Source organism: Vulpes vulpes, chromosome 15, assembly GCF_048418805.1.
Source record: "Vulpes vulpes isolate BD-2025 chromosome 15, VulVul3, whole genome shotgun sequence".
Taxonomy (NCBI): domain Eukaryota; kingdom Metazoa; phylum Chordata; class Mammalia; order Carnivora; family Canidae; genus Vulpes; species Vulpes vulpes.
Window position 1 is genome coordinate 17,811,454 of NC_132794.1, and position 26,949 is coordinate 17,838,402.

The 26,949-nt window shown below is 41.4% G+C and overlaps 1 protein-coding gene and 1 long non-coding RNA gene across 8 annotated transcripts in view; both read left to right on the forward strand.

Moving 5' to 3' along the window:
- The first annotated feature begins 2,451 nt into the window (after positions 1-2,451).
- APP (amyloid beta precursor protein) overlaps positions 2,452-26,949 on the forward strand; it is a 263,371-nt gene continuing 238,873 nt past the window's right edge. For 6 of the 7 annotated variants that reach the window (XM_025995686.2, XM_025995687.2, XM_025995688.2 and 3 more), the window contains exon 1: positions 2,562-2,810. In XM_025995686.2, the coding sequence (XP_025851471.1) occupies positions 2,754-2,810 (57 nt within the window). In that variant the 5' untranslated portion in view covers positions 2,562-2,753. Of the gene's footprint in view, positions 2,811-26,949 lie in introns of all 7 variants that reach the window. The other variant, XM_025995690.2, reaches the window with a different exon arrangement.
- On the forward strand, positions 3,642-6,794 carry LOC140595800 (uncharacterized). Its single transcript, XR_011997679.1, has 2 exons — positions 3,642-4,031; positions 4,118-6,794. It is a non-coding gene; the product is annotated as an uncharacterized lncRNA (long non-coding RNA).

The following is a 26,949-nucleotide window of genomic DNA, read 5'->3' on the forward strand; positions in this document are numbered from 1 at the left end:
CCTGAGGTAGCAATGGACTGGCCCACTCTGCAGTGCTCACCACGCCCCTGGAGCAGTAGGGAAAGACACTGACAAACCAGAACACGTTTAAGGAGAATGGTCAGAGTAGGGAAGGGTCCAGAAACCAAGCAATTTGCACAACTGTTAAAGGAAGTGCTTCGGTTACTTTGTGAGGGGAGCACGCTGGAGGCAGAAGCAGCACTAAAATTGCTGGCAAATACTTGAAGCTCTGTGGTGTGGAAAAGGCTACTTTTGCTTGGGCACAGGGGTACAAAAGGGCATCTAAGTGGGAGGTTAAGGAAAAGGAATGTGGGCTTTCAATGGGGCAAGAACTTTCTAGCAACCCTACAGCCCAAAGACAGAATGTATTGTCTGATGAGCTAGCGAACCCCTCACAACTGACGAACCCCTCACAACTGAGGTACTGAAGCCTATGCTTGGAATGCTGGTGTGGACTTGCCTGCCAGTGGGTGGTCGGTCCCCTCCAGAGTTCTCCAGTGTTCTGGCTGGTGATGTTCTTGCACTTCCTGCCCAGGGGATCCAGAAGACACCTCAGGGCAGGACATGGCATTAAATGTAGAACAGAGATACTGGTTGAAAAGTAAAAGCCATCAGGGTCTCGGAGTGGTGATAGAACGGGAGAAAACGTAAAGGATGTCCATCATCCTGACAGAGTCAGGAGCTAATCATCTTTCCCGGGGGAACATCTTGTCCCAGGGATGTGTTGAATGTGGTGAATTTCAACAGTAGAAAGAGAAAATGCTAAACCTAAGAACTTTCATTTTTAGAGATTATAACTCCACCGTATTTTTGAATTTGTGCTTAATAAAGGTCTCTTATTAAGCCTCCCCAGCCCCCCAGGACTGGCTTCCAGGGCATGCAATCAGAAGGGGCCCTGTGATTGGTTTAACCCTTTGCTGTCACCACCTTAAAATACTTAATTTTGGAACAAAGGGTCTCACCTTTTCATTTTGCAGTGGATCCTGCACAACCTGTAGCTGGCCTTGCTCCCTCCCCATCTTGGAGTTACACTCCTTTTTGCATTCAGATGCTTTCAACTGTCCATACAAGCCTAGGACAGGCAGGCAATTGGCAAGGTGGGTAAATGTGTGTTATTTGCTGTTGGGATTTGCTTAGCTTCAGCTTCCCATCTTATGCTTGGGAATGATAGTAAAGGCCTCAATGACTTTTGTAATAAGTATAGGACACAAAGCTTGTGCACAAATATTGCACTATAACATGTATTTGTTGCTATTTGTTGAGGACATTCAAAGAATGGGGGAAAAAAAGTAATCCAAGGGTCAGGATTGGATGCCTTAAGGGGAGAATGATGGAAGACCAGATCTAGGGGAGGGGCAGATAAATGGTGAGTTCTCAGGGGGGAAGTTGGCATCCTCCTGGCTGAGCCCTGATCCCAATCGCCAGAGTCTGTGGCTTCATCCCCTCCCACTAGCACCACAGTAGACCGTCCCTTAGGTCCCTTAGTGACTTAATGTTCCTTCAGGTCATGAGCAGGAGACACAGCTGAGCAGTTCTAGAGCATTCTAGCCTAGCTAAACACTAACCGGACATTGGATGGTTTGTGTTTAATCTAGGAGAAAGAGGCTTCCCAGCAGGTTCATTTCTGTAATTTAGGACAGCCACAAAGAAGTACAAGGACAGAGTTTGAGGTCAAGAGTTCTTAGTTAGGAGGGTGGAACAGGAATCCTTTTTCCAAATCCCTTCCCTCTAAACTTTCATTTCACCCTCCGTCTCACATGGATGTTACATCCCAGTTTGATAAAAAAAAAAAAGAAAGAAAAAGAAAATCCCTGACCGTCTCCTTCCCAAAACCAAAAACACACAACAAATGAGCAAAACTTTTTTTTTTTTTTTTTAAACAAAATCCTTCCTTCAAGGAGAAGTAAATAGGTCGCCCCCTTGTTCTCCAGGTCCGGTGCCTTTCCTCTTTCGGTTCCTTCTAAAGATAGATATTCCTTCCAGGTTGTTCCTGGCTGCTTTTGACTGGGGGGGTAAAAAATGAGGTTTTTTTTGTTTTGTTTTGTTTTTTTCCCCCTCTCTCAACAAGCAAAGAAATTCTAATTTCCTTTAAGCTTGTCTGGTTCCTATTCTCTTGCAGAAACGCTCCCCCCGCCCCAACCCACACACCATCAAACCAAGGCAAGCAACCAAATGCGGCTTAAACGCACCCCGGCGGCAGCAGCCCTTGATCCGGCATCCCCGGGAGGCCTGCGGGGTCGGATGAGTCAAGCTCACGGGGACGAGCGGAGCCGGCGTCCTACGACTCACCTTGCCCCGATCCCGCACGGTCCCTCGCGCCGCCCCAGCCTCTCCCGCCGGCCCGCGGAGCCCCGGGGCGGGGGCGCGCGGGGCGCGGAGCAGCCGCGGACGCCGCACCTGTGCGCGCGGGGGGCGCGGGCCCCTCCCGGGCCCTCCCGGCCGCGCCCGCCGCGCCCGCCGCGCCCGCCCCGCCCGCCCGAGCGCGCGCAGCTCCGCGGCGGCTCCGCTAGGGGTCCCTCTCGGGTGCCGAGCGGGGTGGGCTGCATCAGCTGACTCCGGGCTCCGAGCCCAGCCGCCGCGCTCCAGCGCCGTCAGTTTCCTCGGCAGCGGCAGGAGAGAGCAGCAGCCGGAGCGGCGCGAGCGCGGGGCCACCGGAGACGGCGGCGGCGGCGGCGGCGGCGGCACCGGCAGAGCCAGGGCGCGGCGGACCCCACTCGCACAGCGGCGCGCTCGGTGCCCCGCGCAGGGTCGCGATGCTGCCCGCTTTGGCACTGGTCCTGCTGGCCGCCTGGACGGCTCGGGCGTTGGAGGTGGGTGCCGCGCCTCGGAACTGGGGGTGGGGAGGGAGGGGGTACGGCGGGACCCCGATTCCCCCCCCGAGTCTTTAACCTGGAAGCAGCCGGGGCGGGGGCGGTCCCGGGGCCCCCCTTTCCTCCACGCCCCACGCCCCCGCTCTGCAGGCGCCCTGCGCATCTGCGCCTCCGGCCCTGCCCTGCCCTGCCCTGCCCTGCGCTGCCCCGGGGACGCGCGCTCGGGCGGCGGACGGCGAGCTGGAGGCGGCGGCCCCCGCGGCGGGGGCGGTCCTGAGCCGGGACCCTGATCGGTCCCTGCTGGCGGCGGGGGCCGGGGGCCGCGGGAGGCCTCCAGGCGGGGGGCAGGGGGCAGAGCACGTGGGGGGCCGGAGACGCAGCGCCCCTGACCCCGTCCTCCGCGCGCGGCCGCTGCCCGTCCTTCCCCGGGGCCCCGGAGGAGCAGCCGGGACAGCGCGACGGGCACCCCCGCCCCCGCCCCCGCCCCCCGCGCCTTTCCCGCCCCGCTCCGCCTTCCGCGCTCGTGCCCAGCGCCCCTGCCCGGTGGCGGCGGCTCGCTGCGGCCCCGGCCGGCTCGCGCACCGCCTTCCGCGGGCAAACTTTGTACGGTTTGCGCCCTTCCCTTTGTGCAAGTTGCGAGAGGCCGGCCGGGGTGGGGGGTCGGAGACCGCGGCCCCCTCGCACCCTCCGCGAGCCTGGCGGGCCCCGGCGTCCGCTCCGCACCGGGAGACGGAGAAGGTTCCCGGGAACAAAAGCGGCGCCCCCCGCCCTCGCCGGCCCGGGTCTGAGCGCCGCCGCCGCCGCCGCCGCCGCCGCCGCCGCCGCCGCCCTCGCCCGCGCTGCGCGTCTGTCCCGGAGGGGGCTGGGGCGCTGCCCGGGCCCCCTCCCGCCGCCCCGCCCCCGCCCGCGCCCCCCCGAGTGCGGGGCTCCGAGCCCTTGGGGAGCAGCATGCGGGCGGCGGGTGCCGGGACGCGCGAGCTCTGCCTTCCCGGGCATCAAGGGAGGCGTTTGTCCGAGCAAGGCGCGGCCTCTCCGCGGGCGGCTGCATTAGCCCCCTGCGGCCGCGAGCTGCCGGGGAGGGTCCTCGGGGTCTCTTTTTTTAGGGTGCACGTAAAAGGATTGAATTGAGTGAAGATTAAGACGGAGAAGATGGCGCCTCTGCAGTGCAGCAAAGAAAAGCGGTGTGGAGGCTGCAGCCTGGTGAAATGCACCCACCGCTAGGTGTATAGCAAGTCTCCCCCATTCACCCAACTCTGGAACATTCAGCTAACGCCCGTGCAAAACGACTGTTTTTCTTTTCTACCCAGAGATGCAAAGAAGTTGTTGGGGTGACAGTTGGGGCAGAAGAGCTTGTATTTGTATCTCGCATCGTTCGGGTTCCCGGATATAGGTATCTTAACCATTTGCAGTCTCTCCCAATTTTTCCGATTTTTTTTTTTTCCTCCTTTTCCAAAGAGGCAATTCCCAGATCAGGGTTTTTTCTGTCGCTACACGGAGGCTCTGCGAATTATCACAACAGGACCGTTTTTGAGTCCCTGATTGACAAGGTCATTGAACTTTTTCCCCCTTCTTTTTACCTGTAAGTGGCTCAGAAATCACCATAGGGCTAGAATGATGCAAGAGGAGAAGCATTTGGTTTTCCGTGTTTTTAAAAGATGCATTTAATTAAGGGGATTCCTTTCTTTCCTCCAATTTATTTATTCCTGCAAGTTTTTCTGTTATTTTCCTGGTTGTCTTCCGACACACTAAAAACATACACACACACACACACACACACACACACACACACAAATTAAGTAAGGAAGGAGCATATCATAACCTTTATATTTGAAGTTTTTGCCAAAATGTAAAAATTTATTTGAGCGCTATTTTTTTTTTCTGTATAAACAGAGGTAACATGCAGGCAAATATGATTCAGACTTATTTTTTGGCCAGTGTGCATTTCTTGGCTCTTTCTGCCATTCTTTTGGACATTTTTACTTGTTACACTTCCTTCAAAGAGTGCAAGTGAAATGCACATTTAATCCATTTTGCAAAGCATTGGCGAAAGGGTAGGCAATTCACTCTAATGAGGTTTGAGGGGGATTAATTCAACTATATCTGTGTCCACTGAAAGATGTAATTATGAGTTGAGTGTCTTTTGTAGGGCTTGGAAAATAGGTCTACTGCAGGTGGCTCTAAAAAAAGAAATGAATAAGGGCAGTGATAATGGGGCCTCCACTTCTGGGGTTATTCTGAGTTGATGAATTTGCCTGGTATATTGATAAGAATATGAAATTTAAAGGTTCTAACATTTATTTGTTTAAACTTGCTTCTTTAATTTTTAGTTTACTGTATTGAGGGGTTTAATCTGAAAACAGTGATTTACTTTGACGATGATGCTAATTCACAGATTATAGATTCTGACTCTTACTGACCAGTACTGCCCTAAAAGACATCTGTACACAGAATCGTGAAGCTCAGATTCGATCCTGATCTATAGGCAGTCACTGGTTCTTGCTAATCAACAGGTTAGACGGGTGATAACCGGCGGGGCACAGAAGCTTCTTCTCTTTTGTCACCCTAACCAGCAGAGGCGCCTGATGGCACTTGGGAGGCTCTTAGTACTGCAGGGAAGTATTCCAGATAGAATAATGACGCCTGGTTCCGATTGGGGAAGGCAAAAGGAACATGCAACTGAATAGATGACAAGGTTAAGTTGGGAATGACTGATTGAAAGCAGTACAAAAGAAGGAAAACAGAGAGGTTATCCTTGTGGTTGAGGCTTTCTCCTTGTTACTAGAGGCTCCTAATTTTTATGTTACTGTTGATGGCATACTGGAGACTTCTCTACAGATGTTTATATGAAGCTGACAGTTGTCAGTCATTCCAGAAATATGCATAGCTATTAGATGCCCTTCATGTGGCCACTAAATTGTCACTGAAGAAGTGCAATAAAATTCAGTAGAAATGTACATTCTGTTTCTGCAAACGATCTGGGTGGAGACGCATAATGCCTTAAGAGGCTTACAAATTATCTTTAATGTTTTCCTTCTTTAATCTCTGCTTCATTATATCAATTACAAATGCAAAAATAAACCTTAATGAATGTACTTTAAATGTAAAGCTCCAGGTCGGAAGGTTTAATTTGACTGCATTCCCCTGCTTACGGGAAGTTCGCAGACTAGGAAATAGAAAGTGTTAAATACCAAGGGGAAAGTACAGATTAAGTGGTTTACTGAGCAAAAGCCTTACAGTGTAAACATCTATATTTAAGGAATAAAGGAACAATGAGATGAGATAATCCTAGAGAATTTCCTGGTAGTTCATTGCCAGCCAGGGTTGTACCCCAAGTCTGGGAGAAGGGAGTGTAAACCTTTGCATTTATAATATTTACATACCTCACCAGCCTTTCCCCTCCTAGACGCAGACACATGGGTGTGCACACACACACACACACCACCACCACCACCACCACACACACACACACACACACACACACACAAAACATACACACATGCCTGAAGGCAGGGTAGAGCAAAGGCAGGGCTTGATTCCCTGAAACCCTTCATCTATTCATTTGGGACAGTTCTGTTGATTCTCCTTTTGGGCCAAACCCTGGCCACAGCTCTGAAGAGATTGTGTTGTTCACAACAAAAAACATTGTGTTGTCACAAAAAAATCACAAAACACAATGTTTTCCTTCTTAAAGCTTCCAGTCTAGTGGAGAAGATAGATGGTAAACAAATCATTATCAGTGTATGTTCATGAACTGTCACAGAAGCCAAGACAAAGGAAGGGGGAGGGTACACTCTAGAGAGGTGGGGTGGGGAACCTCGAAGTAAGGGGTCAAGGGGGGAAGGGGCTGAAAGCAAGATCTCACAGCTCTCTTACCACATCTTCAGTAAGCGCTTGACCAAGGGAGTGAGTACATGACAAAAAAAAAGTGATTCACTGGGCCATGGACGGGGGAATAGAATAAAATGTTATGTTTGTGTTTTGTTATTTGCTGGTAGTTTCTACTTCTCTGTGTTCTACATTATTGTGAAATGGTTTCCTTCTCATAGTGGGTTCCCATACGTACAAAGTGGGGATTGACGCAAAATACCACCTCCTGCAAATCTTTGGAAATGCTGTCACCCTGTGTCTCAGAGCCAGTATAGAGACACCCTTAGGAGGGGCTGGAGGAAGCTGGAGGGGTGGCAGATAGAGGAAGCTAACATGAAGGAGGCAGTGTGCCCTCTGAGTAGCAAGTTTAATCAAAATGTCTATTTCTCAATTTGTTGTTGTTATTAAAAAAAAAATGGAGCCAACCATACCTAAATCCTCAAACTGAATTTGCAAATGAAAATCATAGTGAAGGGGAACACGTTATGTAACTAATTCTTCGGTATAATGTGGATCGCCTAAGAAATAACCATTTCCGTGAGGGCACTAGTATTTGTGAAAAAAAAAAAAAAATTTGTGAATTTTCTTCTTCAGTAATCCTGATTAATGGATAGGCATGGCTGATACTTTTTTTAGAAGAAGTCCACCAAAAATTGGGTTAGAATGACTGCTCTAGAAATAAGGTAGAGTACTAATAGCCTACCATGGAAGCCCTACCTATATAGCTGGTCAACGCGTGGTTGGTACTTACACACATTATGTACTATATTCTTACAATAAAGGAAGCCAGAGAAAAGAAGGTGTTATTAGGCAAATCATAAGGAAGAGAAAGCACATTTACAGTACTGTGCTGTATGTAACAGGAAAACGTCTGCATATAAGTGGACCCACACAGTTCAAACCCTCGTTCAAAGGTCAACTGTAATTCATTAAAAAAAAAAAAAAAAGGTTTGGACATATTCATCAGTTAATATAGTTCTATGAAAATGTGATGCTTGATAGATTGGTTAGCTGACTGTTGAAAGTAGGGTGGAGACAGAGGACTCAGGTTCACATGCATGAAATTTTAGCTGCAGTAAGGAGCTTAGATTTAGTTCGGCTACATTTTTGAAGAAACCAGTACAGATTTAGCTTGAACTTTGCTAGGATTATAATACTTTATGAAAGAAGGTAGTGCTTGAAATGTGGAAGAAGAGATTTTTTTTAACAGCCCTGCTCTGTGGAAAGTAGTGGAATTGTACTCGCATTTATAATCTTAATTTCCATACCAGTGTGATGGTAGGCAGGCAACACGTGATCCTTGAGATTCCCATAAGGTCAGGGAAGGTCACATCTCACTGATTAAGATCCTGGATGAGGGCACGATTGCCTGGGCTTAAACTATGGCTCTGTCCCTTTTGAGCTATTGACTGGATTGGCTCTGTACCTGTTTTCTCCTTCATAAAATGGTGATATACACACATCTATAAACATATATATGTAAAATGCTTGGAACAGTATGAATTAATATATAATATATATAATATATATAATATGATGACACCTTGTAGGCACTGTGTGTTAGATACTACTGTATGTGATGATGACGATGTAAAATGAATATATTTAAGTCACACATGGTTGAAAGGTTAAAAAAAAACAAGAAAAAAATACCTCTATAATGTTTTACTTATTGACTACTGCACTTAACTGACCAGCTAAGATTATTGCAGGAAATTGGCAGTTCTCTAAAAAAAATGAATTTGATTTAAATTTTAAAATGACATATTACAGATAAAATTTCATCCATGTTTTAAAATTTCACTAAAATATTTAAAATATTATATTTGAAATACTAAATATATCTATTTTATGTTTCAATTGGCTTTTTTTTTTTTAAAGCATTAAGATTATTTGGGCAGCCCTGGTGGCCCAGTGGTTTAGTGCCACCTTTGGCCCAGCGTGTGATCCTGGATACCCGGGATCGAGTCCCACATTGGGCTCCCTGCATGGAGCCTGCTTGTGTCTCTGTCTCTCTCTGTGTGCCTGTCATGAATAAATAAATAAAATCTTTAAAAAAAAAAACTCTCATATTCTAATATGTGTCACTTAAAAAAAACATTAAGATAATTTGGGTTTACTGAAAATTTTAAACAGTACAGAAATGTGTAAAAAGTATAAACTGTTTTTTCACCAATGGAAAGACCTATTTTGAATATATGCATATGGGCAGCTTGCCACATTTATCTGATAATTGAGCAGGTTTGTATACCGGCTCGATTATTAACTGTGCTATTAATTGACTATCAGCTATGCGCAAGGACCTTTGAACAAGCTTGTTTTAGTTCTTAGCAAAATCTCCTTTTTTAAAAAAAATTGAATAAACCAGTTTGTCCATCAAAGCCAAAATGGAAGATTTCAAATGCCAGCAAAAGATTTTTGGTTTTAAAATGGAAGTGTGAAATGATCTTCACCAGAATAAAAGGAAACCAAAAAGCAGACTGCTTGAGAACGCAGCATTTCTATACGAAGTAGTTTTTAAAATAAAATGAATTACAGTATCAGATGATGGCTATCAAATCTTCAAAACTTTATAGTAATCTGCCTAATTAAAAGCATACTCTTAAACAGCATATTTTGTTTGTTATAGAGTAAGAGGTTTTCAGTCTCAATTTCAAAATTAGGCTAAGGTATTTGAGAGTAGACAAAATTGGTGTTCCTGAGATTGAGGAATTATTTTTTTTTAAAGATTTTTATTTATTTATTCATGAGACACACACAGAGAGAGGCAGAGACACAGGCAGAGGAAGAAGCAGGCTCCATGCAGGGAGCCCGATGCGGGACTCGATCCCGGGACTCCAGGATCATACCCTGGGCCAAAGGCAGGCGCTAAATCACTGAGTCACCCAGGGATTCCCAGAGGAATGATTAATACATGAAGAATCCATAAGCAAAGTCTGAAGGGATCTGTGTGGGTTTTTGTTAACACTAATTTTGTATTTACCTTTGTCCTACTCAATCAAAAAATGAGGTAAAGTAGGAGAATGTTGTTATGTAGCCATGTTTGGAATAAACATCTTGCTCAGAGTAGATCCAGTGAGGAATGAATGAGATGGCACCACAACCCTATGTATAGGGTCGATGAGCAAGGACAAGGAGTAAGCAAGATAAACGTCTCAGAAAAGGGAAAAGAACAATAATCATGTTTTGTAGATGAACAAATTCTAGAATTCTTAAGGTCTTAGTAGTGATGGACCCCAAGCAGTGTTCATATCTTTGAATTTCCAGATGGTCTTTCTCTTTTTTTTTTCTCTTTTTGGGTTCAGATGATTCTTAGCTGAGAAGTTTGAGCAAGGGAAGTTCCTTTTTTGGCTGGGGTGGGGGGGATATTTATTCTATTGATAAGAAATTGTTTTTGGCCTAATCTTTTTCTTAGAAAATCTAGCAACTTGTCTGGTGCTCTCAGATTGCTTCCATAAAAAGCCACATTGTGTCTTCATTGAAGAAGTCATCCTAGATGATGGAGACTGTGATACATTACTTTTCAGCCTTAAATTAAAACTACTTAATGAGAGTAAGAGATATGGTATATTAACTCTTAGTCTTTGTTAAATTTTCAAACCTTTAGTGACTGTAATATATTTTGACCATGTGGACAAATTTTGCAGGAAGGAACACGAGAGATGTAATCTTACCCTTGGGGTATATTTGTGCACCTTAGATCTGACCCCTCACCCCCAGTTACCAAAAACTCATTTGTTCAATGTTTCCATGTCTGCGTGTGCTTAATTACTATATAATTAATGAGGCAACATAATTTTTAGTTTTAATCAAAAATAAAATAGTATTATCTATTATGGCTTGATGAGTCCAAAAAGAAACTTTTTATATCTGCCTTTACTATTGGATGAATTTTCATAAGCATAATTACTGTTTTTATAAATAACACTCAATTATTTTAAAATGGAATTTATAGGCACACGTGATAAAGGTAGATAATGTGCTATTTAACTATATTGATTTTTTTAAGTCTTTCAAAAAAGGAGTATCCTCATTTACTTTGAAGGTTGAACCTTTATTATTTTTTATATTTACTTTTTGAGAGACAGAGTACACAAGCAGGGAGGGACAATGGAAGACAGATCTTAAGCAGGCTCCACACCCAACACAGGGCGCAACACGGCTTGATCTCATGACCCTGAGATCATGACTTCAGCAGAAATCAAATCATGACCAGAGTCAGACACTCAACCCACTGAGCCACCTGGGAACCCTGATGTGTGAACCTTTAAAACTGATGCACATTTTTTGAAATCTTAGCAAACTCTTCCCAACACTAACATTAAAATGTATCATGAAAATTGATATCTGAGAGCAAATCTTTCCCATACTGATGCTCTTAATTGCTTATTATGGTTTGTTTAAACAAATACAGTTTTGTCAGCGCAGCATATTGATTTGAAAATGCAAGTGATGAGTTCTTGAGAGATTCCCATAGAAACTTGCAAATATGCAGACTGATCATTCTAAGAATAGTATTCACAGATACTTACATATTAGATTAATTAGTAATTTCAAATTAAGAGAAAATTTTTTTTAAATTTATTTTATTTTTTTATTTTATGATAGTCACAGAGAGAGAGAGAGAGAGGCAGAGACACAGGCAGAGGGAGAAGCAGGCTCCATGCACCGGGAGCCCGACGTGGGATTCGATCCCGGGTCTCCAGGATCGCGCCCTGGGCCAAAGGCAGGCGCCAAACCGCTGAGCCACCCAGGGATCCCAAGAGAAAATTTTTATAGAAAAGTCAATAATTTTTTTCAGATACACAGAGAAACAGATTCTTAAGGGCACAGCCAGCAAAGGGAAATGCAGTTTTTCATTTAACAAATATTTCTGAATCTCCTGTCCTTAAGGAAGCTTAAAGAATAGCAAGAAGTTGACAGAATAAAAAGGACACAGTAGGGGACTAGGAAAAAATTTAGTTAGGGAAGGGGCCTAGGGGAATGCTATGTGGAAATCTGTTGTGGGTGTTAGTCTTTTATGTGATATTATCAGGAAAGGTCTCTGATCTCTTCACTATGCAGATATAAACTCGGATATCTGGAGGAGAGAACTGTATATTCAGCGTGATGTAAAAAAAAATAGGGATAGGGGATCTACTTGAGAGCGGTTAAATAATTAAAAACAAGAATGGTTGGGTAGAAAAATTGCAGTTTCCTGTACCTGTTTCATCACTATCACTGCATTTCGTATTTACTAAATACTTGATAAATATCCTCTGTGAGCTAGCAATTTTATATTGTGAAAAATAAAGAATTATGTGATTGATTCTTGAATTAACTTGTGTTTAAAAAGTTGTGAATGACCCTTACCTACAAGTGTAGAGAGAAAATTAAAGCCTTTTAGGGGCGCCTGGGTGGCTCAGTCAGTTAAGCGTCCGCCTTCAGCTCAGGTCATGATCTCGGGGTCCTGGGATGGAGCACCACATCATCATCGGGCTCCCTGCTTGGTGGGGAGTCTGCTTCTCCCTCCCACTCAGCCTCCCTGCCTCCCCCCCGTTTCTTGCTTGTGCTCTCTTCTCTCTCTCTCTAATATATAAAAAATAAAGTCTTTAAAGAAAATTAAAACTTTAAATAAGATTTATTTTTTCAGCCTTTTCTGTAACATTTTATTGTGAAAAGGTTCCATAAATGGCTGTCAATAACTTAATGTCCAGTCATTTGCAACTTTTTATTTCAGAAATTCAGTTGACTTAGCAAAAATTGTCTCATTCTTGAAAGGTTTCATCAATCCTCAGATTGTTTGGGACAGTTTCAATTGAGGGTGCCAAGAAATGATTTTGTTTGAATAAGATTTGTGTATTGGGACTAAATTGAGTAGACATCAAAATGAAAATTTCATTATCATTGTCCTTTTTCAGTTTGCTGCTTTTTTTTTTTTTTTTTTTTACAGCTAGTATTTACTTCTTACTCGAATGTGAGCCAGGATCAGAATTGGTCCTTTAAGATAAAAAACTTGAGTTCTGTTATTTCTCCAAAAGAATTGTACTATTCAAGTTCACAGGCTTTAAGTCAATGCCACTATATGCTATTCACTTGACAGGCATTGAAAATCTAATCGAGGTCATTATGATTAGCTTTGTATCTTGCTAGTGTTTTTTCTCAGGCTTATTTTTAATGTTATATGTCAAGTGTTAAATCCTCTTACACCCCAGAGTCCAGAAAATTTAAATCCAATCAAAGTAAACTAAATTTCGAAATCTTACAATTGTTTTGTGTGGGGGTAACATTCCCAGCTAACTGATGGGCCGTTTGAAGGTGAAGGCAGCTTACATATTGCTGCTGGTTTGAGGAATGTAAAGGGCTCCACTTGGCAAGAGTACGTTTGTGACAAAATTGCAGTTTTGAACTTACTGCATACTTGTTCAGTGAAGTATGAGAGGAGGGAGTCCTCTGAGGGTAGCCATGTGACTGGAAGGCCAAAATAGTAGGCGCTAGACTACTGGTGGCTGGATAGAGATGTCCTTAAGACCGTGCAAGTCCTGGGAAGTAGGGACTGAGTAATTTGTCAGCATGGCCATTCAAGATAGCTGATACTAAGATAATGAAGATCGAGGGGCAGGGAGGTCAAACCTCAGTGAGCAAGCTAGGAAGCACTCTGTTTCCAGGCAGTTCCTTCCCCTTGTCTGTATTTACAATTTGAATACTTCACCTCATTTTGTGGGCTGGACTCAAAGATTAAATTGTTATCATTGTGAATTTTATTATGGGAAATTTTTGTCGTGTTGTAAGGGCACTGGTGGGAGTATTCAGTTTTGGGGAGTTCTTTCTTACATGTATGTGTTTTTAGTTGTATTTGTTGATTTCATACACAGCCAATGAGGAGATTCGAAAGAAATTTTCACATAAGTTTCCCCCCAGGAGGAAAAAAAAAAAAAACATTGGTTAAAATATTATTCTGCAGGCTTCTTACCATTGTTAAATTATTTATGCTTCTTAAAAATTCTGACACATAACCTCATTGCTTGCTTTGCTCATTCATCTCAGAAGTGGAACACTGAACACAAACCCAAGCCTATTGATCGATTCTTCTAGCAGATGAGGGGAAGGTTTAAGGCAGGATATTTAATTGGGTATTTGAATTATGTGTTCATGTGTTTTGTCTCTATTCCAGATTTTCTCCAGGCGTTTCTGATTGACTTCTGTGATATTGACACTGATTTGGAGTTCTGTTTTTTTTTATCCTTATTAATTTATTGTCTGACTGTATTTTTCTCCCCTTTTTCTTGAAATTTTGAAAGCATCATTCATTTTATGGACATGTACTGGATGCCTTCTGTGTTTCAGTGGTCACATGAGCACTAGAATCTTTGTGGGGTTATGAGTAAACAAAGAAATAACTCACTTTGTACCTTGAAGGATTTTGCAGCCTGATAGGGTAAGAAACCCAGTATGCCCAGTATGCCCAAGGCTCCAAGGGAGGAATGTACAAAAAGTCTTCAGAGTAGAGGCAGGCAGAATTTAAACTGGGTTTTAAGGATGAGTAGGGGTTAACTCTGGGGCATAGTAGAGATTTCCAGACAGAAGGAATAGTGAAGGTGTAGAGGTTCAAAAGAGGAAGCCTTAGGAATGTGGGTGGGAAAGATGGTGTGGGGATGGGAGGAGATTAACAGCTTTGGATGCTTTGATGAGTTTGAACTTCATTTTCTTAGGAAATGGGGGTATTTTTAGATGTTCCTAAAATGGGAATAGCCATTAATGACTACAGTTCAGTTACATTTAGGAGCCTTTGCTGAAGTTCTTGTCAATGTCTGCTTAATCCCATTAGTCAGATGGTAGCACCTAACTGCACCTAACTGCAAGGGAAGTGGTACACTAGCTGGAGTATTGTCACCAGGAATGAATTCTAGATTCTTTTCTTAGGGAGTAAGGAGAGAGTAGGATATTGGGTGACAAACACCTGGCATTCTGGAATTTGCAGGGAATACAGTTCAAAGAGGTAGAGGAAAATGGGTAGATTCATAAACATTCATAAACATCCATATGGAACCAAAGGGTAGATTCTCTGTAAGGGTAGGTTTTTGGAATTTGACCATTTATCACAAGAGCACATCTCTAAGAATAGAGGAGGAGATGAGGAATGCTTTTTTATTTTTATGGCAGGAATACCCAAGAGCTGAGCCTTCACTCTGGCCATTGGTACCCAAGATGGTTACACTTGTGTTCCTGGGAAACCCTTCCAAATGGTGATGGAAAAACACCTAATTCTAGTGGCTCTGTAGACAGTCTTGGCAGGGTCAGTTTACTCTCCCTGTCGGTAAACTATCTTTCATTGATTTAGAGACTTCCCTAAAGCAACCTTGTGCTTGTTCTTTAAAAGGAAGAGCAGATAAAATAAGCTTCGAGGTTTTTAGAAAAGCATGATGCTCAGAACCTTTGAGCTAGTTTTGTCTACCATGTTCAACTTCTTTTCATTGCTCTACAGCCTTTCTCTTCTTTTTCTCTCTCTCTCTCTCTTTTTTTTTTAAGATTTTATTTATTCATGAGAGAGAGAGAGAGAGAGAGAGAGAGGCAGAGGGAGAAGGAGGCTCCATGCCGGGAGCCCGATGTGGGACACGATCCTGGGACTCCAGGACCACGCCCTGGGCCGAAGGCAGGCGCTAAACCGCTGAGCCACCCAGGGATCCCACTCTACAGCCTTTCAAATGTGTTAAGGTGCACCTGTGTTATTCAAACAGAATGGAACAATCTGTGGAAAAGAGAAAAAATAAACCTTATATAGTCGAGTAAAAATGGGACTGCCATTTTAATATTCATCTTAATTACTCACCTCTTTTTTTTTTAAGATTTTATTTATTTATTCATGACAGAGAGAGAGAGAGAGAGGCAGAGGGAGAAGCAGGCTCCGTGCAGGAAGCCCGACGTAGGACTCAGTCCCGGGACTCCAGGATCACACCCCAGGCCGAAGGCGGTGCTAAAACCGCTGGGCCACTGGGGCTGTCCTCACCTCTTTTTTTTTTTTAATTCAATTAATCTAAAAGTGGTCAAATGAAGAAACTTACCAGAAAGTGTGTGATGAAATAAAGATGTGGAGAAACCCTAGAACCTTGGGCAAGCTAGATATAATCATTCACATTAGGGAGTATTTGAAGTTTTATAGTACATATTTAACAGCACCTAAAGATACGTTTAATATATGTTCTAAGAATTTGATGTATTGTACGTGGTTCCATCTTAAGGAAATGTCTAAATATCAAGGTTCCTCTACAACTAGTCTTGGTTTTATTTTCTGATTATTTCTTTTTGAACCCTTGGTTCTCTTTAAGAGAATTCAAAAGCATAGTTCAAGTTTGATCATTTAAAATCTGGGCATTGATTTTTGTTTTGTTTTTATTTTGAAGTATCTGTCAAGGAAATATTCTATCTTGTCAGTTATAGAGAATATATTCAGAAAAACATGATAATTTGTATGTGTCTGGAATAGCTGTTGATGATCATGAGAATCAGAAGGAGTAGCCATTGTGTGTTTGAATGTATATTTCTCTCATGTTAACTTGACCATATTTTGAAATTAATACTTTTTCTTTCCCCCTAAAAAGGGTAGGTGGTAATTGTATACATTTGAATCTGTTTTGAAATTATGGTAGATAAAAATTGAAAATAAAAGAAAATCATGTTCTTTAATTGCAACATAATTATAACGGTCATATATAGTTTGTAGAATTTGAAAAACTAATTTCACCAAAGGCCGTGCATTTTATGCTGAATTCTGTATTTAAGCCCAGTCTGAAACGGGTTCGCATTTAGTTGGCTCTGGATTGCAGAGTTAGGGACTATTGCTGGTTTTATTGACTTTAAATAGTTGCTAGTTTATTTTTCAGGCAATTAGATTTATGCCTTTAAGATCACCTCATTGAATAAGCTGACGGTTCAGGCATATGTTCTGAGAAGAATACTTGAGTTTTCTTGATTGAGGTTCTTAGTTTACCTGAATCATAAATATTTTATTAGGTTTGTTCACAGCCTGTTGTATCTCTAAGTAAACTAGCTCTCTGGAAATAACTCTACTTTTCTGATCATTTAAAATACATTAAACAAATTGATATCACAAAAATTGGTGGAAGAGTTTCTAGTTAGGTACCAATAAAATGTACATGTTCATTTTAGTTCCTATAAATTCAAGTGAAAGTTTTAAAAAAAGATCATAATCATCTTTATGAAGTAGTAAATCATCATTTTATATATTTAATTCAAAGGAAACTGCAAAGACAGGCTCTAAGTTCCAGTGGAGACAGTAAGCTCCAAGTCCTAATGACGGAGAAGCACGGAATGGCAGTGTTCTGTTCTGATGCTCTCCTGGTGTTATTGCATCTCACAGTTCCCTTAGCCTCCACGTAATGCTTAGAGCTGACTCTCAAGAAGAGCTGTCCAATAAAAGTATAATGGGATCACAGATGTAATTCAGAATTTTCTAGTAGCCATGTAAGAGAGTTAAAAGAAATGGGATACTAATGTTAATGTGTTGTACTGAGCATGGTAAGTCCAAAATATTATTTCAACATATGGTCAGTATAAAAATTATTAATGAAATATATTACATTCTTTTCTTCACTATATGTCTTCCGAGTTTTATACATAGAGCATATTTCAACTTGGACTAGCCACATTTGAAGTCCACAATAGCTACACATGGCTAGTGCCCACCATATTGAATAGTCAGCTGTAGAAAGGCCAGTTCAACCTACTGCCATTCAGAAAAAAAATCAGGTTTGGGGGCAGGTAGTATCTACAGGCTCTTTCTAAGTTCCCTCACTCTACAGATGAAGAAACTGGAATCTAGAAACCTTAGGTTACCCAGCATCAAAGCCCAGTCCCTGTCTTCTGACTTCTGGTCTCTTTCTTCATCACCCTCATTCTCCCTTTTTCTGTTGCCTGTTGCTGTGACTACTTTACCATATCTCCCAAATGTTAGGTGGTTGGTATCAGTTCAGTACTGAGCCAGGACACTTAAAATCTTGCCCGCTCAAGAAGGTATGCTCTGATCTGGGCAAAACTGTGTTTTTTTTGGGCAGGGTAAATAAAATTACGAGGTATATCTAGAACCTTTTTTGATATGTGCACTGTTGGAGTAGGAACTTGATGGGGGGGATCCTTTGGGATCCAGGGCAAGGTATGTGACTCTGAACACTGAACTCTCAGCTGCCCACTGAAGGGAAAGATCGACAAGGCATTGTTATAAATGTTCTATTGTGTAGACGAGATCTATTTCTGGAAACAACAGGGTTAAGCCTTCCTTTTTCTTTTCTTCTTTTATTTTTTGGAAGGCCGCCCATGTGTGTGCCCACAGTTCTTACCCATTTATAAAGTATATTTTTTGACAACTTAAGCCCGGTGCACTCCTGACATGTTATTTTCAGAATGTAAGCAAATGTGGAAAGCTTTCTGCATGGCAGGATGGGTTGGCGAATGTAGGAGATCAGTGTGCTCCTGGGATTGTTTACAAATGCTGTAAAGTATTTGTTTTACAATATGAAAATGTGTGATGGGTAACCTTTTAGAGTTAGAAGTTATTTTTCTAAAATATGTACAGCCTGGATTTTATAGACTGTGTAAGAGTGCTTTGGAAACAGTTAAGTTTGTTATGTGACTTAGGTTTAGGGATTTTAGGTGAAGAGTTAACCATTTTTCTATTTGAACCTTACTACTTCTCATCTGTGGCTAACCTTTACCCACAAAGGCATTATTGATCTTTAAGTTAAGTAGGCACTGTATTTTTGTCACATTCTATGAAGAAAATAATTGAATTTCACAAATGCTGATGTATGGGACAATACAGAAAAGATTCAGGTCTTGTAGGAATGACCTAAAAGTACAGAGATAACTGTGTTTCCTGTGGCAATTGTCTATTGAGCTTTAAAAAATGGTCTTTAGGGCAGCCTGGGTGGCTCAGCGGTTTAGCGCCGCCTTCAGCCCAGGGCGTGATCCTGGAGACCCCGGGATCGAGTCCCACATCAGGCTTCCTGCATGGAGCCTGCCTCTCCCTCTGCCTATGTCTCTGCCTCTCTCTCTCTCTCTGTGTCTCTCATGAATAAATAAATAAAATCCTTAAAAAAATAAATAAAAAATTGTCTTTAAACTTAAAATATTCACGATACTTTTTAGCAATTTCTCATACATTTGCATAGTAAATATAACCAAGAGGAACAGAAGTTTAGAGCTTGTTGATGTTTGGAGGGGGGTCTTTTTAAAAAAATTATTATCATTATGAAGTTTAAGTTAGAGTTTTTTAAATAGAAAAGTATTGCAGGCACACTGTAGGTAACTTGGAGAAAGTACAGAAGCATGCATAAGCCTACCACCCCCAAATACCTGTTTTATGTAATTTTTTTAAGCATTTTTGAGATCATGCTGTTAAGTTCCATCTTATATCCTGCATTTTACTTCTTAACATTAAATCTTAGGCTATTAAAAACTCTTCGTAAATATATTATCCAATGGATCTATGAGTCTGTTTATGGCAAAAGGAACTGTATAGTTTTGGGGCATTTGCTTTTTAATTTGGCATTTCCAACACAGGTTGGAAGTAGTGATGTAGGGAAGAATTATGCACCAAATACCTGTTAATATTTTAAGTTTTTTTTTCAATTTATTTATTTGAGACAGAGAGAGAACATGGGAGACACACAGAGAGAGAGGGGGGCAAAGGGAGAGGAAGAGCGAGAAGCAGACTCCCCACTGAGCAGGGAGCCCAACACGGGGCTTGATCTCAGGACCTTGGGATCACAACCTGAGCTGAAGGCAGATGCCCGACTGACTGAGCCATGCAGGTGTCCCAATATCTTAAGTTGTTATTGAATGATCAAAATCACTGCCCTCGAGGACTGTTCAGTGTGATGATCCTTCAACTATAAAGTAGCACTTAAAGTGAGATGAACAGAAACCATTAGAGGTTAACAGAGAAATAAGGAAAACCTGACCTAGTGATTCCATCAAGCAATCATCTTATTTAATAATTTCATTATCACTTGTGTAGGAAGAAGTTTTGATAGTAAGAAGTCGTGAGATTTGACAGGCAGACATAGCCAGGCTTCAACGTAGACATCACTGAAATTGTGATTTCAGTTTACTGGAGCCATCCAATGAGAGCATTAATTTTGTTATGGGATTACGTAGATGTAACTAAAGCATCCTCTTTCCCATTTCCCTGCTTTTAAAGTCTCTCCTGACTTCATGTGGCTAAAAAGTATCAGAAACATTTACTCTATAAAGTTCCCAAAGGTTAAGAATATTTAGCCACAAAGAAAGAACTTTAATTATGTGTGATGAGATGCCTCCTCCACAGAACCTTTTCTGAGGTTGTGGACATGGCCAGTAGACCAGTCTTATATTTCCTATTATAGATTTTTGGAGCAGGGACTATGTTGTTTATTTATTCTTTACTTACTGCAAATAAATACAATACTGTAAGATACAGTGAATACATGCTACCCTCAGAAGCCTAAACCTTTTTCTTAGTCTTGTCATGCCTCCACAATCTACTGCTCTTTGTTAAATTGGAATATAACCTCTCAGAACTACCTGCTTCTTTTGGGCTTTCATTTTTTTTTTTCAATAATAAAGCTTCCCTTCCCTTTCCACTACCCCCCATCCCATGTAAAAAAAAAAAATATATATATATATATATATATCAAATAAAATTTATATGGCTTTTCTCCTGTTGATCTGTCTTGTCAGTTTAATTTGCATGGCTCCAGTTACTGAACTGATGAGGCTAGAGGAAAAACTTTCTCCTCTCCTTTAAGTATTCAAGCTGGAAGGAACAATTAATGCAAAAGCTGTGAGGTGGGACGGTGCTGGGGCATGCTGTCTGAAGAAGTATGTGAACTGTTACTAATGTCCCACCAATTATGTATACATAATTTATCAGTAGCAGTTCGCATTGATGAATCACTTGTAAAAACTAATATTGCCTTCCATATTGAATTTACTCAGTCTCGGGGAAGAATATTTTTTCAATAAAAAGGAATTTATGGAAGACATTTTGTATTCTAAACATTTAAAACAGCTCTCCCAGGATATAATAATTCACCTTTGCCTCTGTATTTAAAGATACTCTCTTACAGTTATTTTAGGTTTGTTGTGTGTTTTTTTTTTTCCTTTGTTCCAACTAAAAGAACTTCCATTAGAAACTTGGCAGTCAATCATGTCATATTGTTGGGATTCATAAGTTCTGGGATAAACACCTTTATTTTTAGCATATGTAAAAATAGATGCTTCCTTGGCTTTTGCTAGAAGATGAAGAAGAAACTTATATAGCTCTTTCTATGACTGAGCGCTGTCAGAAGTACTTTTCGTGTATCCTCAACAGCATCCTGGAAGTAGCTGCTTCCATCACCATTTTGTATATCAAGCTAGTCAAGTATCCTCAGCTGGGAGGGAGTTCACAAACCAGGTTCGCACTTTGTCTTTACTGTCTGTCCTCCTAACCACTCACATCTCCTTCCTCTAGCAGAATGGAATGATGGGTGGAGTTCAGCCAGTCCTTCCTCTTGGACCCTCTTGGACAAGGCAATTAGTTCCCTGAGGAAGCAAGCTGTTACAGCCACCGCTTGATAAGGAATATGCCTTCCGGTCTGTGCTCCCCTCCCCCCACCCTCACCTATATGAACTTCTGAGCACTGATGTCTTCACATGGCATCTTCCCCCTCCTCTGCAACCACTCCTTCTGTCCCAATCTTACTCCTTCCCTTTCTCTCACCCCAAAGAGAATAATCCAGACTATAGCTGTTGGAGGCATTTAGACCTTGCACTGGAGTCCATAAACTCCTTCAGTTATTAGCATCACAATCACAGGACCATGATTTAACTTACCTAAACCTGAATTTCCACATCTACAAAGTATCTGTAAATAGGTTGGTCAGGTTGGTCGGGAGAAAAACTGAATTAAGAAGAAGAAGGTAGGGAAGTCCAGAGCCTGGCCAGTAGCAGGCTCTGAATAATGGCTCAGATTTTTACTGCAAGCCTCTTTGTAACATCTCTTCCTTGACCCTTTGGGGCTGTCCCTGTTCCAGCTGGCAATGCTTTACTCCTGTGAATGCAGAGGCTGGGACAGAGGTCCAGTTACGGTGGCACTGCACCGCCTTGCTTCACGTTTCAGGGCTATCAAATAGCTGGAAGGCTGGAGCATCTCCACATTTCATTGACAACATTCTTAACGTCTGAAAACACCAATGACTTCTTTAAAATTCTGCAAAGACTTTGTGGTCAAATTGCTAGAGACTGAAATGTCTGTGAACCCAGAAGAAAAGCCACTTGGAAAGGAATGTAAAGAATGCTCGTCCAGGATGCGGCCCTCCTGCCTGGCCCCTTTCCTGCCACTCCTCCTTGTGCCCCTCCTTGGCATTTTCAGCAGTGACCCTGCACAAGTGATAGCCCTGGCTGCTTAGACCAGCTGGAGACAGCTCCAGAATTCCTGATGGCTGTCTCTCAAAGATCTCTGCTAACTCCTTTGAAAACAAAGGGATTGTTTACCGCATGTCACAGGGGACTGGAAAGGAGGTAATTGAGAGCTCTTGCTGAGGGGATCTGTTGGCTTCTAGCACCTGCAGAAGATTCCTGAAATGGTAGTAGCAGGACTTTAGCTCCTGGACCTGCTTGTTTGTGCATTGACTCTGTATTAGAGATGTGCATTTCTATTCACATCTTATCTGTGTATTTCTGTACTTGTGTCAGTCGGACATTAGATTCAGGAGAAAAATCACCATGTGCCTTTAGTGGTTTCAGGTGACTCGTAAATTTCATTAATCCACAAAATGTGAGTTGAATGTAGTGGTATGCTTTTTAGTTTGGGGAGGTTTTATTTTAGGGCATCGTCTTATTCTGGATGGGGAGGGATTTTTTTTTTTTTTAACACAAACCCGTGAGACTGCTGGGGGTTTTGATGTTTTAATTCTAGAAGGATGTACTCTCTCCCTGTATCCCTCCACCCAGCCCCCAATCTTCCTTCTGACCCGGCATATGTAAGGCCCCATCAGATGTTAGTCTTTGCGATCCTGTTACACCCACATCCTGTGGCAGCATCCAAGTGCTTTGAGGCTGACTTAATATGGATTAATTTAACAGTTGCTCTGTGAAAACAGATGCTCTCGGCTGCTTATTTCTAATAAATTAATCAAGCCATATAAACGGTGTTTTTCCCTTTAAGAAGCCACATCTTCCTTGAAACTGTAGACCGATAAAGTAAAACTAAAACGCTTCTGACTAAAATTAGTGTATTATATTTAAAACCCTTCGCCTGAGACTGGTTATGACACGCTCCTTTATTACATTTCTAGTCAGGTGCTTATTCATAAAAATAAGGCTTATATAAGTGGTTGTGTTCAAATGTTATACCAGTCTGTTTTGGCAGTTTGACCTTTCACAGTAGCCAAATAAATATTTTTTTTTTTTACCCCGAGAATTATTTAACATTTGTGCTAGCAGTATGTCAAGTGAATTCAGAGCCTGAATGCAACCAATGAGACTTTGAGTGGAACCATGAAAATATACTGATGTAAAAGGAAAGACCGAACTATACTGGGTTAAAGAGGCATCTGTATAGGGAGGGAAGTTTATAACAGACACTTAGGAAAATCAACACAATTATTTAAAAAGTCATATGGGAAAATCATTGGGTGAGAAGAGTCAGAAAAATCTAAAGAAAAATGTAAAAAGAATAGAAATTGAAACTGCATAGCACATGCAAAGACAAATCCATGGGACAAACGGAAGTGTAGAAATAAACTTGTATGAATATTACATTCGTATGTAATTAATGCAGGATATGAAATTAATGCAGGATAAAGGTGGTTTTCCACATCTGGAGGAGAAAAGATTATTCATTAAGTGGTATTGGGATATCTGTCCGCAGAAAGCTGATTATAATCAGCTGGCTGATTATAATATTTAGAGAGTCTATAACAAAGGGCTCTTACAAATCAATTAGAAATACTAAATATGAACATCTTAAGAGTAAAATGAGCAAAACACTTTAAAAACTTTTATTATAAAAAAAATTAAAGCATACAAAAGAGAAGAGTATGATGAATCCTTTGGTGCCTGTCACCCAGCCTCAGAAATCATAAACTTATTAGTAACCTTATTATCTATCATTATTTTAGGTAAACAACTCCCAAACTTCTCCTTTTCCTCACTGGGCTCTTTTGAAATAAATTCAGTGAGATAATTTTAGCCATACATATTTCATTATGAGCCTCTGAGAGAATTGAAATAAACAAAGGAAAAATATTTAATAGATAGTACTCAGGAAAAAATATACATAGCCACTAAACCTATGCAGTTGTGTTCAATTTCATTAGTAATCTGGGAAATTCAAATTAAAACATCACATTTTTTAACCATCTAGTTGGCAGAGACTGAGGAGTCTTGCCAGAGCTGGCAAGAATGTGAAGAAACACATTTTACTCTACTGTCAATGGTACAGAAGTTTTCTTTTTCTTCTTTTTTTTAAGATTTTACTTATTCATGAGAGACATAGGCAGAGGGAGAAAAGGCTCCGAGGAGCCTGATGCAAGACTTGATCCTAGGTTCGTGACCTGAGACAAAGGCCAGATGCTCAACCACTGAGCCATTCAGGCATCCTGGTACAGTCCAGAACAATTGTTCAGAACTTTATGTGCGTACCCCTCAATTTAGCAGTTCTAGGAATTAGTAGCATAATGTATTGTATGACTGTCCACAAAAGAGGACATTATTAGGGGCACCTGGGTGGCTCAGCCGGTTGAGCATATGCCTTCAGCTCAGGTCATGATCCCAGGGTCATGGGATCAAGCCCCATGTCCCGATCCCTGCTCAGTTTCTTCCTCTCCCCCTCTGCCCTTCCTCTCCTCCGCTCCTGCTCTCGCTCTCTCTCTCTCTCTCAAAAATAAATAAAATCTTAAAAAGAAGAGGACATTATTAGAGCATTAATTGTATCCTTTAAACAAATGTATTTTTTACTATTGTACCAAACTGGAATAGAATTCCACCATACATTTAAAATAGTGTTAAGTGAAAAAAGGAATTTGCAGAAAGCAAGCATAATAAATTACATTGAGGAGCATCTTATATATAGAACAAAATTTATGTGCATAGAACATATCTTGACAGTTGGGGATATTCACATCTATACTAATAAGGATGGTGGCTGCATAGACCATCTCTGAAAGAATCAAGTATATCTAACAAAATGCCTCTTGATAACAAGACAGTGCAATGGAGAAGAAGGTAGTACATGTTTACTTTTTACATTATCACCTTCTATATTTTTTACTCTTTGTCACTAAGCAGACACTTTAGAAAGGTGCCCTACTACGATGTGCCACCTCATCTTGGCTGTGTAATTCCCTTGTTCTGTGATTCCTGGTAGGTGGTAGTCAGCCAGCTTGGAACAGTTGACCTCAGGAACTTCTTTCCACAACAAGCCATCCTGTTCATCATTTAAAACATGTCTAATTTTAGGAAGTCATGTATTTTGATACAATATCTATAATCTTCCCAGTTGACTAAGGAACGTTACTTTTATAAAGTTGAAAATAGCAAGTTTAATTGTATCATAAAACTAGCTCATTTCAGTGAATTTCATCAGTTTACTTTCATGGGTAACTGCTATATCAAAACTTGCTGTTGAAAGTAAATAATTATTTCATTCTCATTTGCTCTATATTGAACATCACAAAGCAACTCCTTCAACTCAAAATTTCTAGTGTTGGCACTTGTAATATCATTTCGGAAGTTGATACTGATGCAAGCTGTGGAGTTCTCATCAATTGAAATGTTCTGTCTCTCACTGAATTTACACTGGGCATTTTAACACAGAAAGTTGTTGAAAAGAATGGACCATGATAAAATACTTGTTTTATTATTATTTTTAAAGATTTTATTTATTTTGGAGAAAGAGAGCACATGCAAGGAGGGAGATGGGAAAGGGGGGAGAGGGAGGGAGAGAGGAGGACAAGGAGACTCTCCATACTCAGCATGGAGGCCAATGCAGGGCTCCGTCTCACAACCCTGAGATCATGATCTGAGCTGAAACCAAGAGTTGGACACTTAACTCGATGAACCACCCAAGCACTGCAATAAAATACTTGTTTTTAAACTTATTTTAGATTTTCTTAATAAATGGAAACTATAACTGACTTTATTAATTAAAAGTTGAAGGTAGACCCTACTAAATTAGTAGCAAATGTTTTAGTAACTATTTGGGTGTGGGAAATTATAATAAAACATACATTGCCTAAGATGCAAAATATTTGCACAGTGTGCTAAATTAAAGCAGTAAATTGGGATTGTATCGGGTTATAATGAAAACTAAATATGAAATATGGAGAACATTCTTTCCTTGGTGACAGAGGCAGGGCAAATACTATCTCAAAATAGGAACAAAGTTAGATTTGGTGAGGCTGCAGTAATCTGCTCCCAAATCATAGTAAACAGCACAGCTGAGGTTGGGTCTCAGGCTCCTGGCACTTAATGTAGAAGTGACTTGACCTATGGTGCCTCTTTAGCTCCTGTGGTAAGGTAAAAAAGGACAGTAACCCAAAAACTTTTGATTTTCAAAACTTCATTATTTTTGAAGATTTTTACTTACCTTTTAAAGTTTTTTTTTTTGGCTTAAATGTGAAAGATTTAAACATTAAAGATTTTTTTTTTTTTAAGATTTTATTTGTTCATGAGAGACACAGAGAGAGGAGAGGCAGGGACACAGAGAGAGAACCAGGTTCCATGCAGGGAGCTCGATGAGGGACTCATTCCTGGGACTCCAGGATCACGCCCTGAGCCAAAGACAGGCACCAAACCGCTGAGCCACCCAGGGACCCCCCCCCCCCATTAAAGATTTCTTTATGGATGAAAACCGTATCAAAATCTATTCACATTCCACATTGGTTATAAAAGTTGGAGGTTATGGCCAGTAAAGTAATACTGAATTTTTCTAAAGCTGTCTTTGACCTTGAATAAAGATTTTAAATTTCTGAGTAACTTAAGTGTTTAAGTGGCCTCTTTTTATATACATACAGTATTGACTATCCCCATAGATTTGCCAATTATTGAAATACAGGCAAGATATATTTCTATTTATTTTCTTAAGTAATACTGAGGGATGATGGTCTCTTAATTTTTTAAAGATTTTATTTATTCATTTATTTATTCATTCATTCATTCATTCGAACACATGAGCAGGATGGGGAGGGGTGCAGAGGGAGAGAGAGAAAGGGAGAAGCAGACTCCCCACCAAGCAGGGAACCTGATGCAGGGC